Source organism: Strix aluco, chromosome 4, assembly GCF_031877795.1.
Source record: "Strix aluco isolate bStrAlu1 chromosome 4, bStrAlu1.hap1, whole genome shotgun sequence".
In the NCBI taxonomy this organism is placed as follows: domain Eukaryota; kingdom Metazoa; phylum Chordata; class Aves; order Strigiformes; family Strigidae; genus Strix; species Strix aluco.
The window spans coordinates 15,475,908-15,490,116 of NC_133934.1; the positions used below are offsets into that span (position 1 = coordinate 15,475,908).

General features: G+C 42.0%; 1 protein-coding gene and 1 long non-coding RNA gene across 3 annotated transcripts in view; one reads left to right on the forward strand and one right to left on the reverse strand.

Annotated features, from left to right (window-relative positions):
- LOC141922635 (uncharacterized) overlaps positions 1 to 1,878 on the forward strand; it is a 50,052-nt gene extending 48,174 nt beyond the window's left edge. Inside the window, exon 5 of the long non-coding RNA XR_012623028.1 lies at positions 1,747 to 1,878. This is a non-coding gene — a long non-coding RNA (uncharacterized LOC141922635). The remainder of the gene's footprint in view (positions 1 to 1,746) is intronic.
- HS3ST1 (heparan sulfate-glucosamine 3-sulfotransferase 1) lies at positions 1,231 to 13,294 on the reverse strand. Of its 2 annotated transcripts, none has more exons than XM_074822138.1 (2): positions 13,161 to 13,294; positions 1,231 to 3,936 (listed from the first exon to the last, which is right to left on the reverse strand). In XM_074822138.1, exon 2 carries the CDS (start codon positions 3,806 to 3,808, stop codon positions 2,846 to 2,848), a length of 963 nt encoding a protein of 320 aa, XP_074678239.1. In that variant the 5' UTR covers positions 3,809 to 3,936; positions 13,161 to 13,294; the 3' UTR covers positions 1,231 to 2,845. The 2 variants fall into 2 exon arrangements, with proteins under 2 accessions (XP_074678239.1, XP_074678240.1); XM_074822139.1 differs by lacking the exon at positions 13,161 to 13,294 and adding an exon at positions 10,977 to 11,020.
- Positions 13,295 to 14,209: the final 915 nt, after the last annotated feature.

The window sequence follows — 14,209 nt, forward strand, 5'->3', positions numbered from 1 at the left end:
AGCACTTCTTTAGAAATAGGGTAGCAAATATATTTAATGCAGTAATGCATGTGTGGAAAGTGAATGTTACTTTTGTGAAACTGAAAATTCACACTCTGAATCCTAGTTTTAAGTATTGTAACTCTTGAACTTAGGGCATCTATGGCAGGTAAATATTACCATCATTAGTGTGGGTGTGATTATTGTCCATCACCATCATAGCTACCACACAGCTATCTGTAAAACCTCCAGGATAAGGTATTTTAGAGTCATACCATCCCTGCACAAGGCATACACATTCAGTATGACACACTATCTGTGGGCCCCTTTGAACTTAGTGGCCAGGGCACGGGTCATGTAAGCTTTTGCTTCAGGATGTCCCCCTGAAGTGGTCACTTCACCTCCTGATCCTACAGATCACATGCTATGAGGTCCCAGCACTAACACAGCGATAGTGACCCAATGGTTCATGCTACAATTCTCTTTCTACAGACAAGCAATATTGGGTGGGGGGAAACATGTGCACGTGTCCTGCTTAGTCACAGGCAAGATACTGGTATCAAGTAGCATTATACATCTAAAAGTATTCTCAATACCAACACCAGGCATCAATATTGCTCTGGCATTAACGATTCAACACTTATACCCTATGCTGCCCTGTATGACCTACCGCAGGTGAACTTGATGCAACCCTCCCTCCTTGTACTCCTCTGGCTCCTGGTCACATGCCCTGGTAGTATTTTTCCTTTCCCAGCAAAAAGTTGGTGAATGCAGTGGGCTTAGCCTAGGACTGTAGGGAGGCACTAGTGAAGGTCGAACTATACTAAGGTGGGAAGCCTTTCATCTGGGCCAAAATCTCTTAGGTCCAGATGGCTCCTGCAGAGATCACATTAGCAAGACAATGGGATAATAATGACTGTAGAAAAAATTACTGCCCCACCTTACAGAAACACCCCTGAATTTCTCTTTTCCAAAACTTTAACAGGAGTATGATGGTACTATAATCCTATTATTTTTGGCATTTGCCTCATGTAAGATTTGACATTATTGCCATCAGAAACTTTCCCTCCTTGTTGTATATTCTGGGTCAGCAATAGACCATGTAGGTGCAACCCAGTGGCAAACAACTGCTTTCCAACCAATCCACTAGCTAAATTCTCAAGTTACATTTAACTGGAATCTAAACTGGAGTTGAATCCTAAATTCTGGTCTTCCAAACTAGAAGCTGATGAACAAAAGAGAAAGGAAAGATGCAATTCAGAAAATATTTTATTGAGTACAATACCATTTCATTGTAGGCTTTCATCAAAGATCTACTTTATAAAACACCACCAACCTCTCTGAGGTTGAATACAGCTTGGGCAGGTGCACAAGGAGCAAGAGAGAGAGGGGCAGCATCTGCAAATTTTCATGCAAGCAGCATAATATAAGATATTTGCATCCAGACGGTACCTTGTCATAGTGCCCAAGCTTGCACCATCTCACCAGGAAAAAATTAATGCATCTACATTTAAATATTATAAAGGATTGTAACAATTAGTTACAAGTTCAAATTTACAGGGTGTTACCACTGCACATTCAACAGCTAAACTCAAGATCATAAAATAAAAATCAGGAGCTCAGAATGAAAGTACTATAGTAAGCCTTGTGTGGAAACAGGATTAAGTCTAACTCCAGAAATTGATGGCTAACAGGACATCGTAACTACTGTAGACAAGGACAGCTGTAATTTTTACCAGTGTACTAACATCTAACTTCCATTTTTAGCAGATGGAAGACCATAAAAGTTCCTGGAATTGGGGTTAATCCCACAGCACACGTCTAATCAAGACTTGGCATCATGGTTCTTGGAAGGAGATTAAATGAACAGTAGTCCATGGGCAATTTTCAGTTGCATGAAGCACCTGTTCAACTCGTAGAAAACAGCCTTAAATGGGGTACAAATGTAATATTTGTATGAATGAAGTTGCTGCTTTTTGGAATGTAGACCAAATAATTTTTCTGGTGTAAGTGTTCATTTGCAGTGATGGCAAAGCATAAATGTGCTATAAAATGCAGGAACAGTCACAAGGAATCTTGAAAATGTCCCTATATTGCTTAATTTCTTCTCTAAACCCTCCTTCTTTATGAAGTATATATACATTCAGAGACTGTAGGAAGTTTTCAGGTTGACCATATTTCTGCAGCTAACTCTAGATTTTATGAGCTAGTCCCCACAGAAACTTTAAAAATCTGCCATGAAACCTGTACTGTACTGCCAAAGAATTTGAGGAGCACTTGTTTTAACAGTAAATACAAAGGTAAGTACAGCAGTTAATATGTCATATTACACAGAGACTTCCATTGTCCTTTGGGTATGCACGTCCCAACATGTATAAGTACCACCACTTTATCAGGAAATAATTTTATAAAGCAGGATGGAACAATATTTTGAAATGAAAAAATTATTAAACCACATTTTAAAGCAAGAAAAACGGGAATGTAAAGTTTAGCATATTTATTAGCAATTAGAGGAGAAAGTCCAGAATAGTCCAGGAAGGCCAAAGTATTCAAATAATTCTGAAGGGTTCTGTTGAAATTAATTTCTTATTTATTAAAAAGACAACGCATTCTCAAGAGAGTATCTTCTGCAGTGAAATAATTTAGTTTCTTCATATAGACACATCATACACAATGTTAACAACCATGAAAAACAATACAAAATGCTTTCAGATTTAACAAGTAGAAAAATATAACTAGTATATATGGCAATTGTGAATCTAATACTGTACAGAAGTATTTATGGATTTTACAAATAAATTATAGCTTAAATGCCCTTTTTAAAATTTCTAAATGTACACTGGAACATAGGTTCTGAAGCTTACCACTAACTTGCCACAAATGAGTGCCAGTCAAATGTTCTGCCCACAAGTTCAAAAAATTTCTTGTTGGGTTCATGGAAATATTCATGCAGTTTCTCGAGTAACCGGGTATCTACTTGTGGGTGTGCTCGTCCTTTTGACTCATGTAAACAACGCTCTCTACCACTGTCCCTTAGGCAGTAGAAGCCTTTAGTTTTATTGAAATAAAAGTTTGAAGCATTTATCTGTGGCGATAACTTCAAAAATCTCTCTACCTTCTCTATTTCTGGGAAGGGATCTTTGATTAGTTTATCCCCATCTACAATGTGGATACGATCAAGAGGAAAATACTTCAGCCAGTTTTGCATGTGAATGTAGTATAAGCTTCTGTTTATTGCCTTGTAGTCCACATTGAGTTCACCATCTTTAATCAGGAATTGTTCAATGGATGGATACGGCTTGTGCTTCTGCATATGATTATAGAACACTTGGGTGTAATCTGATAGTACTCTCTCACTTGGGTCTCTTAAAATAAGGAGTAGTCTCATTGATTGGTTCATGTTATAAACTCTTTCAGGCACTTTAGGTGATGTGAAATATGCTGGAGTTTTTTCCACGGTGATCTGATGGGGATAAGAGAATGGCATTTGATTAATATACCATTGCAATCCATTTCTGTAATGATCTTCCCAGTCAAAGAAGTGAACTTCACTTTCTGCTGCCGCAATATCTGGATGGAGACTCAACATCTCTAACAAAGCTCTTGTTCCACCTTTTCTCACTCCAATAATGATAGTCTGTGGCAGCTGCCGGCATGATCCATTAGAATGAATGTTTTCCTTGAAGTCATTTTTTTGAGATGTTTTCTTTAAAAGCTCTCTCTGAACAGACTGAGGAGAAGTGTCAGCCTTCAAATTTATAGCCGATCTGGAAGGCACTATCTGAGGTTGAACAATAAGCAACACAGCTCCCAGCAGAAAAGCTGCCATGACAGAAGTTCTTAGTCTGGTTTCACTCAAGCAGGTAATGGGGCATAGAGCGATTTCCACTGAGAACAACTTTTAAAAGTTGTTTTTGTTTTGCTGAGTGAACGTGTATTTCTCAAACAGAAACTTTGCTGAAAGAGGGAAAAGAAAAAGAAAAGTAGCACATTATTTTATACTCAAACATATCACTACTAAAGCCACACTGCAAGTATCTTTTGCTTTTCACAACTGAACAAATTTCTTTAGTTTTCCCAACTCTATGCTCATACATCATTTGGTATAATTAAATTCTTTTAAAGACAGGCACATACAATATGCTATGAGAAAATGACTTCCAGTCATCAGGAGACATGAACATTCTGAATATTTCTCTTGCACCCAGGATTCATCTGGAGTATTAGTTTTTATTATTTTTTTTAGATCTGATTTCATTGGAGTTGAACCACAATCACAAGAGAATTAAGCTCTTTTTTGATCTGCAAGAATAGGTTTATCTTAGAAAAAACATAAAAAGGAAAAGGTGTGGACTGGACAAAAAGAGCACTCCTATAAAAAGCTGAGGGTCTTGTAGGAAGTCTGGGAATTATAGTCTCCTAAGGGACCATGTGACAGCAACTTTAGATGTAAAGCCTCTTGGGAAAAAGGCTCATGCAATGTAGATGGAGCTGCCCAACTGTGAGAAGTTAACATTCTCCTAGGAGGAAGTTAAGAAGAGCTCTGGGTGAGTAGCAGACCAAAGAAAAGTTGAATTTTTGTGTCATTTTTAAGTGAAGTTAACGTTTGCTTTGTGCTTAGGGTTTCTAAAGATAGTGTCAGGTGGCACGCACTTTGATGCTGCAAAAATGTAAGACAATGAAACCACAGAATATAGTATGACTACATCAAAAAATACTAAAAGACCTGTGGTTCCAGTCATGATACTCAGGAAAGAAAATACAGAATGGATACTTCTGAAGGTCATTTCAAGAGTTAGCCAGCAAGCTGCTGTGATGTAAAGAACTAACTTTACACTTTATCAAAAGACTAAATACCACCACTGAACCCCATTTAAAGGTGAGGGTGTTTTTAATGCAATGTTTGAAGTGAAATCTTAACAGCCTCACACACAGCATAGGCGTTAGATTGTCATGTTGTGAGCAGGCTGTGCATACAAGCACCCTAAATTAAGATGCCTTCCAAAGACTTTATAACCTCAGTGGAAGGCTGGTGTAAATATGATTTTGGTACTGTCTAACTCCATTTAGAAGTGGAAGCCACAATGGCAGAGCACCTGACTGCTTTGCCTTAGTAGGCTACTGTATTTATGAATTTAAAATTGGAACAGCACATACTGTACTGGCTAACAAGGGCTGAAATATGAAATTACATATGAACGACCTGAGGAAATGCAAGGGCTAGGTTTTGGAAATTCTCCAGAGAATCTGAAAAGAAACTAATGACTTTTCCACAATAAGCTAAGTCCCAGTGTGACAAGGACTAATGATGTGTTTCTAAGTGATCTAGAAAGTTCTGTTTGATAGCTTTGCATTTACAGAGGTCATGACTCCATCCTGAATGGAGCAGGTCTGCTTCCTGATGTTTGCTACTGATTATTACTTCTATGCTTTCCCTTTCTCTAATCACTTTTAAAGGGCTACAAGGCAGTAATATTGTTAGGAAGCAGAAATCAAGGTTGGGAGGAGAGGAAAGTAAAGTGTCACAATAAATGTGAAGTTGAAAAGTGTGTGTTTCCCTGTATGCCTTCAGGCTTTGAGCTCATGGGCATGCCCTGTCTTGGGCAGAAGGTCACACCCTGGGCTGTTCTGTGATGTCTGACGTGAGGCAACTTTGCAGAGGAATTTGTTGTTCTTCCCTTTATGGTCACTGTGAAGTTTTATCTGGCTAAGAGAGCTCCATTTTGGTTATCGTCATTAATCTTCTCTCTTTCCCTGTCCTCACCATTCCTGTTAATCTTTCTCAGCTTAATGTACTTCAGTTTTAACAAGAAATAATCTTAATTATTAGCCCCACACTGAGGATACTCGTGGTGGAACACTGGGTGACAGACAATTCCATATAGATAAATTCATGGTGGATGTCCCCACTGAGCTATGCTGCCAACATATTCAGCAGCAATGTGAACAAAAGGTACAGCACCAGCCAGATTGGATCAGTGACTGATGGGTAGCTCAGTATATAAGAGCAACAAAACATCAACTCTTGCTGAATTTTAAGGTCACAGATTAACAGACTAGCCACTTACTTCAGAATATATTTTAAGAGTCACTAGCTCCATAAATAGTAAACCTGAGTTGTTGTCTTAACACCTGACTGGAAAAGCATAATAGGATTCCAGTGAGGAACAGGTTGAACTGTCATTGAAAGGAGTTAAAGCCCAATGGTAGGAACCCTTATATCTTAGTAGTCAGATTGAAATATGCTATGCTAATAGCCAAGTTCTGCCAACAGTCTGTTGCTGGAAATAGAAACTTTTAGCTGCTAGTCTCAGATATTAGTGACAACACACTGCTGGGATTTTTTTTTTTTAATTAACTATATATACCAATTAATTGGGACTGTTCATTTTTGATTCATAGTTTGCATACCACTCAGTTGCCAACTTTTTTTATTCAAGCCTTTCTGTGGCTGAGTACCGCACGGGAATGTTTGGGGGAAATAAAAGACACAGCAAGGTGTCTCTTAACTGTAGCTCTTCTCCTGTTTTGGCTGACATTGCTCTCTGAAATCAGACTTGTGGGATATTACAGGTGTGGTACCAAGGTCCTCACCTCAGATAGCTTTTTGAGCTTCAGTGTCTTCCCATTCTTAACTCAAATACTTTTGCGGGGATCACTTTTTCTAAATAAGCAAAAGCAACTGTTTCCTGTTGCAACATGAGAGTATCTTCTGCTTCAGACATATAAAATTTCTTTGTCCCTCCCCAATTATTTGTTCAGGTGTGCATCAGGTGTGCACCAGTGTTCTTACACTGCAGAACACTGCTACAGTACCTGTAGCATTTACTTTATGCACACCCAATGAACCATATCAGTAATTATGCCTTTCAAAGTATAAAATCATAAAATGGTTTGGAGGGGAGCTTAAATATTACCTAGTTTCAACCCCCCTGCCATGGGCAGGGACACCTTCCACTAGACCAGGTTGCCCAAAGCCCCATCCAACCTGGCCTTGAACACTTCCAGGGAGGGGGCAGACACAGCTTCTCTGGGCAACCTGTTCCAGTGCCTCACCACCCTCACAGTGAAGAATGTCTTCTTTATATCTAATCTACATCTACCCTCTTTCAGTTTAAAACCGTTACCCCTTGTCCTATCACTACACCCCTGATCAGGAGTCCCTCCCCATCTTTCCTGTAGCCCCCTTTAAGTACTGGAAGGCTGCTATAAGGTCTCCCCAGAGCCTTCTCTTCTCCAGGCTGAACAACCCCAACTCTCTCAGCCTGTCCTCAGAGAAGAGGTGCTCCAGCCCCCAATCATCTTTGTGGCCTCCTCTGGACTTGCTCCAACAGGTCCACGTCCTTCTTATGTTTGTGCCCCCAGAGCTGGACACAGCACTGCAGGTGGGGTCTCACAAGAGCAGAGTAGAGGGGGAGAATCCCCTCCCTCGACCTGCTGGCCACACTTCTCTTGATGCAGCCCAGGATACAGTTGGCTTTCTGGGCTGTGAGCACACATTGCTGGCTCATATGCTACTGTTGTTTTGCTTGCAATCAATAAAGCTTTGTCTGCCTTTTCTTTCAATTCTTTCTTGTTTCTCTCAAACTGTATAGGTTTGATATCTGGATCAATTATTTTGTTGTGTTAGACTAATGCAACACAATGGACATGAGTGTGCCTCTAAATTCAGCACAAAACATATGTTGTGTGAGCAAAATGGTGTCCAGGAATAAAACTGAATATAAATTGATTGTCATTCAGCTTTCTTCTCTTATGACCTCTTTAAGACTTTATGCAGTTTGGTGGCTAGAACTACAGCAGGTTATATAAAATGATGCAAACGTGTATTCCACAGCTTTATAATTTGTGGGTCCGAAAAACTGTTTCAACAATTATAAGCATGCACTGAACAGTTTATAGGAGCTACTCTGCCGAATGACTTTTCTGCTTTAAGAATTCTCTTCACTGCTTCCAGAAGACATGCAGAGCATACATGACTTCACTCAATGACTTTGTATTCCAGATTAGTACAAAAATTTAACTGACAGTCATTACTATTGTATTTGCTACAAGTAAATGAGCAAGTTGGTAAAAGAAACACAGTTTATGTTAAATGGTGCTTTGAAGATTATACCAAGACTTTTCAAAAAGTTTGCTTGTGCTTAATCTTTTCTTCAGTTTTCTCCAATTGATTAGCGAAATGTGCCATACTGTTTATTCAACAAGATTCAATGTGGACATTGCCAATCAGATCAGCTTTCATGATTAAAACCTCTTCAAAAGTAATAGTAACTTGGAAATAAATTGAAGCTTTTCTCAGTAAATGCAGTACGAGGGCCACAGCTGCCATATTTAAGAATATTACAGTGCTCTTTAAATATATGTCACTATTTTATGACTTCTGACTATCTTTACCACATTACTAAGGTATTTTAATGCCTGGGTATGTTTAGCCTCACTCAATGGCATGGCCTAAACCACCTAGATTCTATATAATTTTTATTTTAATTAGAATTAACAAATTATGGTAGTTTTTGCCTGGACTGATAACACCTTTTTTGCTGGGGATAGGATGGGGCTGGATTTAGCTCTGAGCTTTCATAAGAGCCTTTGAGTTAGCTGCCAAAGCAGGTAGGAGGGAACATAAGGAATGTCTGTAGGGCAGTCAGTAAGCATCAGGTAGAGTCTGCTGGCAAATCTGGCAGGGGGATACTTCACAAAAAAGGCCACAGCAACACACTGAGAAGTTTAGCAGAGCTAATGGGACACAGTTACTACCAGGACAGTGACTGGGAGAGGGAAGACTACATCCTTTCCATGAACATGCAGGTGACTTCACCTTCATTAAGGAGAAGTTGTGTTTTTATGGTTCTCTAGGAACTTAGGATGAACTGGTTATGTTTCAGATGTCCTCACTTTTTCTCCTTTCAGAACTGAAGCCTTTCACTGGAGATATCTTTGCCCAGGCATCTAAAAAAGCACAGTCTGGTCTGAATGAGAACCATAGATCAGTTGCTAAAGTTTGTCTCTAGAGGGAGATTAGAGCTGAAAATCTGAGGGAGACATTCTGTTCTTATAAAGTATATTTAGTTTTGCAGATGTGATAGAATCTCAGCACAGTTTGTGGACTGTATTTTCCTTTGCGTATACTTGGGCATTCAGTACTGCAAAACGTAAGACTAACACTGCTGGTTAAAATGAGCTGTGCAGTATAACCCACACATCTGCTATGCTGGCTTCGTATATTGGGTAAAAAAAAAATAAATCCATTACTGAGCTAACCAACTCTACAAACAACTTTCTAAACTGATGAAAAGTCAGTGATCTGAACATTTGTATTCAGTGATGTGTTTAAAAAAACTGAACTAGATAAACTGTAGTGTACTTGAACTTCTTCAAGAACTCATTGATATGAACAATATATATTCCTATCCTCTAAGAATAGATGGTGTCTGACATAGGATATATTCCTTAGCTGTTTATAGGAGCTCTTGAGTGACACTTTGTATCCAGCTGGCATAAAACTCTCTAGTACAGGTATCACTTGAAGCTCAGTCAAGAGCAGGAAAGGAAAGGGAGCAATTTTTTTTTTTTTTGAAGTCTGATCTAGATTATGAAACATTTTTTTTTCCCTTGGAAATGTATTCTGCATTTTGCTATTTTTAACTATTAAAGTGTCTCAAAATGCCCTCTTCACAAATAAATGCTTCCCACACTTCCCCACCATCACTATTTTTTAATCACATTTTAACAGAAGTTTTAAACAACATGTGCCAATGAAATGCTTTAATTCTAGTTTCCAGTAATTAATGACAAGTAATTGCCTACTTTAGTGAGTGCTACAGAGACAAGTTTAGTAAATTAAATAGAACTACATACCTCTGAAGCCATAGATCTCTAGGGGCATAAACTATTGATCACCTCCTGATATATAAAAAAAGCCATCTGTGTATTTAAGAGGGGAGGTAAAAAGATAAGTAACTGTATGAACCTGTATTAGAGTGCCTAAATGATATTGTCTAGGTACTTTTCCCAAATTATATTAACAAATCTGGTCATCTTAACAGCACTGAAATTATGATATATTGTCTATCAGCTCTAAGACTTCAGAAATATCCTTTTAAAAGTCTCTAAATTTTGGTTAGGGGAACTTAAGCTGAAAAGGGCTGACTTGGTAGAAGTATTTTTGGCTGAAATCTGCTATATTTCTGCACCTGCTGTGACATATACAGTTTATACAAATTAGCTAGGTCACCAGTTCATGACTTCTAAAGAAAGAACTCAGCTCCAGTGTGAGCAATAAAGTAACAAATTTATAATAGACTGTAGTTATATATAACATGCACTCTTTTTCTTAAGGTCAGAAGGGACCACTGCAATCTTTCATGCCAAGAGATCATAAAAATTTTTAGAAGAGAGAATACCCTAGATTTCAGAGAACCTCATGCAGGTAAAAATAAAATGGGACGTTACAGCAGAATAAAAATAAACTTGAAAAGCTCAGGATGCACAGAAATTTTTGTACTGAATGCTAATATGGAATCCCCCTACCACCTTCTAGCAATTTTGAATACCCGTCAGGACTCAATTTTTTTCACAAAGAGAAAGGGTACACTGTACCACCGCCTTCTCTATACTCCCCATAAACCCAAATGTTCAATTGAAAATCCAGAAGTTACTCCCCATGCCAATTCCCAAGCAAAATGGGTCACATTCTAATTAGGAAGCAGAACTCTATTGCACAGTTAATAGAGTTCCTTCCTGATTCATCAAATCTGTCCCCAAGAAAACAACCTGTGTGAAAGGATGACTCTGTCCTGTCTTGCTCCCTTTCTGTACAAAGGCTCACCTTAACTGGATGTATTGAAAAAGGGAACACAGCAGATTAAGCATCCCATTCTCATTTCCTCTGTCAATTTCTTACGACTCTCTGTAGCTGTGGGCCCCGTTTCAAATACCAGTAAGACATTTAAAGCAACAATAAAGAAAAAAAAAAACAAACCCAAAACCCAAACCTCCAAATAATGTTTTGGTTCATATTCCAAGCTGATTTCTGTGTCTTCCACTCTCCTGCCTTCGGAATAATACTGGAGCAGAGTATGTACTGGTGAGGTCATCACTGTATTAGACTTAGCTAAACCAATCAATTTACTAAGTGAAGCACCTCATGGTGACCTGGAGAGAACCCTCATGATCTAGAGCAAGAAGTGAGATGACCCAGCAGGATCTGGGACTGCCCAGGCATATTCTCAGTTTTCTTTTTCTAATTATCAAAACTTTTCACGGAAATCTATCAGCTTTGACATATTTCATGGCTCTAAAGCTTCTTGGCTCTGGGTGGCATTTCTGGAAGAGGGAAAGGAGAGATCCCACGCTAGTTAGACCAGCAAAAACATTTCTGGTTTCCTCTAATGAAAAGCAGAGGAGTTATATGTATCTATACATGCAGGCATTCTTGTGTACTGAAAAACTGTTTTCCACCCACTCTGTTTTTCTGTAATGTCTGTGGAAGCATATGGCTAATTCAGAATAACCAAGGTAGTATCCTGACAAGGAGGGGACACAGACTGGAACCTGGTAATGGTGGGGTCGGAATTTGCTCAAATTAGTGCCCCTCCACTGCAGCAGCTGGCTTTGCCTCAGATGCATAATCTTGCTGCTGACCTACCGAAGGCATTTGTTTGGCTATGCAATATCAAAACCCTCTGCATTTTCCAAAAAGGAAAAAAAAACAGGGTGGGTACTGAAAGGGTGGATGTGCAAGAGATAGCTAAAGCTGATGTCATTAATTGCGCTCTTACTGATAGGTGCTCGTTTCTGAGCAATGTGGGAAATGCACTTGTTTGTGAGTGCAAGAAATGCTGGCAGAAGTAAATTGTAATAGTTACTATATTTTATATGTATATTTAGATATTAAGTTTGATAGCCACACAACATATGGGCATACACTGAACTGAACCTGTTCTACTAAATGTTCCACTTGCCATATATACTGCAGAGGCTCTCAGTGGGAGTGGGCAATGAACGGGTCTCTCATGCCAGAAGGATGATCACTGCAGATAGTCCAGCCCCATGCCATTCAAGCCTGGTATTCACAGGACTTCCCAGGTATTTTTCTTCCTCCCCAGCATCCCAAGAGGAACAGTCTTGGGACAGGGAAAGCCCTCAACCTACTGCACCAACATAGAGATGAAGGAAAGTCAAACACTTTAATTCCCAGTCAGTTGAGGTGATTGAATTACTTGTACTTCGCTAGGTGCCCTTTCTTGATCTTTTGAATGGCTCGAAGACAAGACCAAATCAGAACTCTTCTAGCTGGTTACTGCCACCCCTGCCTCCTGGCATTCTTTTGCCCCCAAAAGATTTGAACCTCTTACACCCTTATCCCTGGAAAGCAGGCTGAGAAATGCAGTAACCGAGCCTTCCCTGTACTGCTCTAGGGAACCAGTCCTTCAAAGCAGAGGTGAGCTCGAGTCAAGGCTTCGTGCTCTCCTGCCAGCCCCCAGAGACCACTTTGCCCGACGCAGCTCGCCAGGTTCCAGCTCAGCACCCTGCACCCAGCCGGCTCCAGCGCTCAGCGTGGAATGGATCGAAGATGCTCAGAGGAGCTTTTGCAAGTTGTTCTGCTGTCAGGCAGGAGCCCTGCACCCCGCCACCCTGCCTCTGCACCCCTGACAGTCTGCCCTTACATACCCCTGTCATTTAGTCGCAAGGGAAACAAGCAGGTAAAGAAAAAAAGTGCCCAGGAGCCAGATCTGGGCAGATCCACAATCCAGGTGCTGCCGACCACTTCCCCCCCGCCCCCCGTTTTCTTTTCTTCCCCGCCCCGGCAGCGATGCCCAGAGCCCGACCCGGTGAGCAAGGAGGGTGTGGGGCAGCCGCCGTGCGTCCCTCCCCGGGGCCGGGCGCGCAGGCTCGCACGGTCGGTCGGTCAAACACGCTGCTCGGCCCCGCAGCGGCGCTCGCCTCCCGCGGCCGCGGGGCTCCCACCTGCCGGGAGCAGGTGCCGGGCGCAGGGGCGGGCGGCAGCGCAGGGGGCCGACACCTGCGCACCCCCGGGGCGAGAGGAAGGGGGTGGCAGACACCCCCCCCGCCTTTCGCGATCGCCCCGACGCCGGCGCCCGCTTCCACCCCAAACTTCCCGCGGGCAGCACCCGCCGCCCCACTGCCGTTCTCCGAGGCACCCCCGCATCACTCACCGCCGGGGCGCGAAGCCGTGGGGCAGCGCCCGCCCCGCTGTTCCATGGGCGACGGAGCCGGGGGAAGCGCCCGGCGGCGGGAGGGAGCGAGCGCCCGGTGCCGCCCGCCTGGCAGCGGCGCAGGCAGCGCCCGGCGCCAGCTTGTTTGTACGGCCCCGCCCCGCGCCGCGTCACCGCGAGGCCCCGCCCCGCCCCGCCCCGCCCCCCCGCGGGCCCCGCTGGGCTGAGCGCGGCGGCGGCGCGGCCGGGGCGAGGAGCGGGGGGCGGAGAGCGGAGAGCGGAGAGCGGAGGGAGGACAGCGGGCGACGGGGAGCGGGCGACGAGGAGCGGGCTGCCTGCCTGCCTGCCTGCCTGCCTGCCTGCCTGCCTGCCTGCCGGGTCGGCAGCACCTCCTTCTGTGCGTGCACGCACACACACACACACACACGGATGCACGAAAATAATTCACACAAATAATATTACAGGCCTGGGGAAGAAAATTGTTATCTACAGCCCCCCGCCCCTCCTTGATAGCCTCCTTCCTGTACCTACAAAAATAACACCCGTGCAAGGCCGCATGAATAACTGTAGTTGTATTTACTTCTTGTTTATGTTTTCTGGACTTTACAAGGTGGCTTTGGTTTTCTAATTTTTTTTGTTTTCCCCCTCTGAAATGCTTGTTAGCCAGAAGAATTTAAAGCAGGATGGATGTCTAGAGTGACAGAAATGCTGCTTCCTAAGAGCTGGGGGAAAAAGGCTTTCTGGGGATTTATTTTAAGTCATAGGGTTAATTTAATGAAATAGGTCTGTATTTGCCAAGAACCAATGTATGTTTTTTTCAAGATAAAATACATTAAAACTAGCATTAACATACTTCTTCATCCATTATTTCAACAGCCAAACTCTAGATGTTCACTGGGCGTAAAAAGCAGGCTCAAACAACAACAGAAAAAAGAGGCTGGTGGGGGAACTCATTTCTCAGTTGATTTTGATCAGTTTAGCTCCACTCCTATCTGGGGCGTTTCATGCAGTCTGACAGATCTGAAAGAGGTGGGGTATTCCTCAAGAAG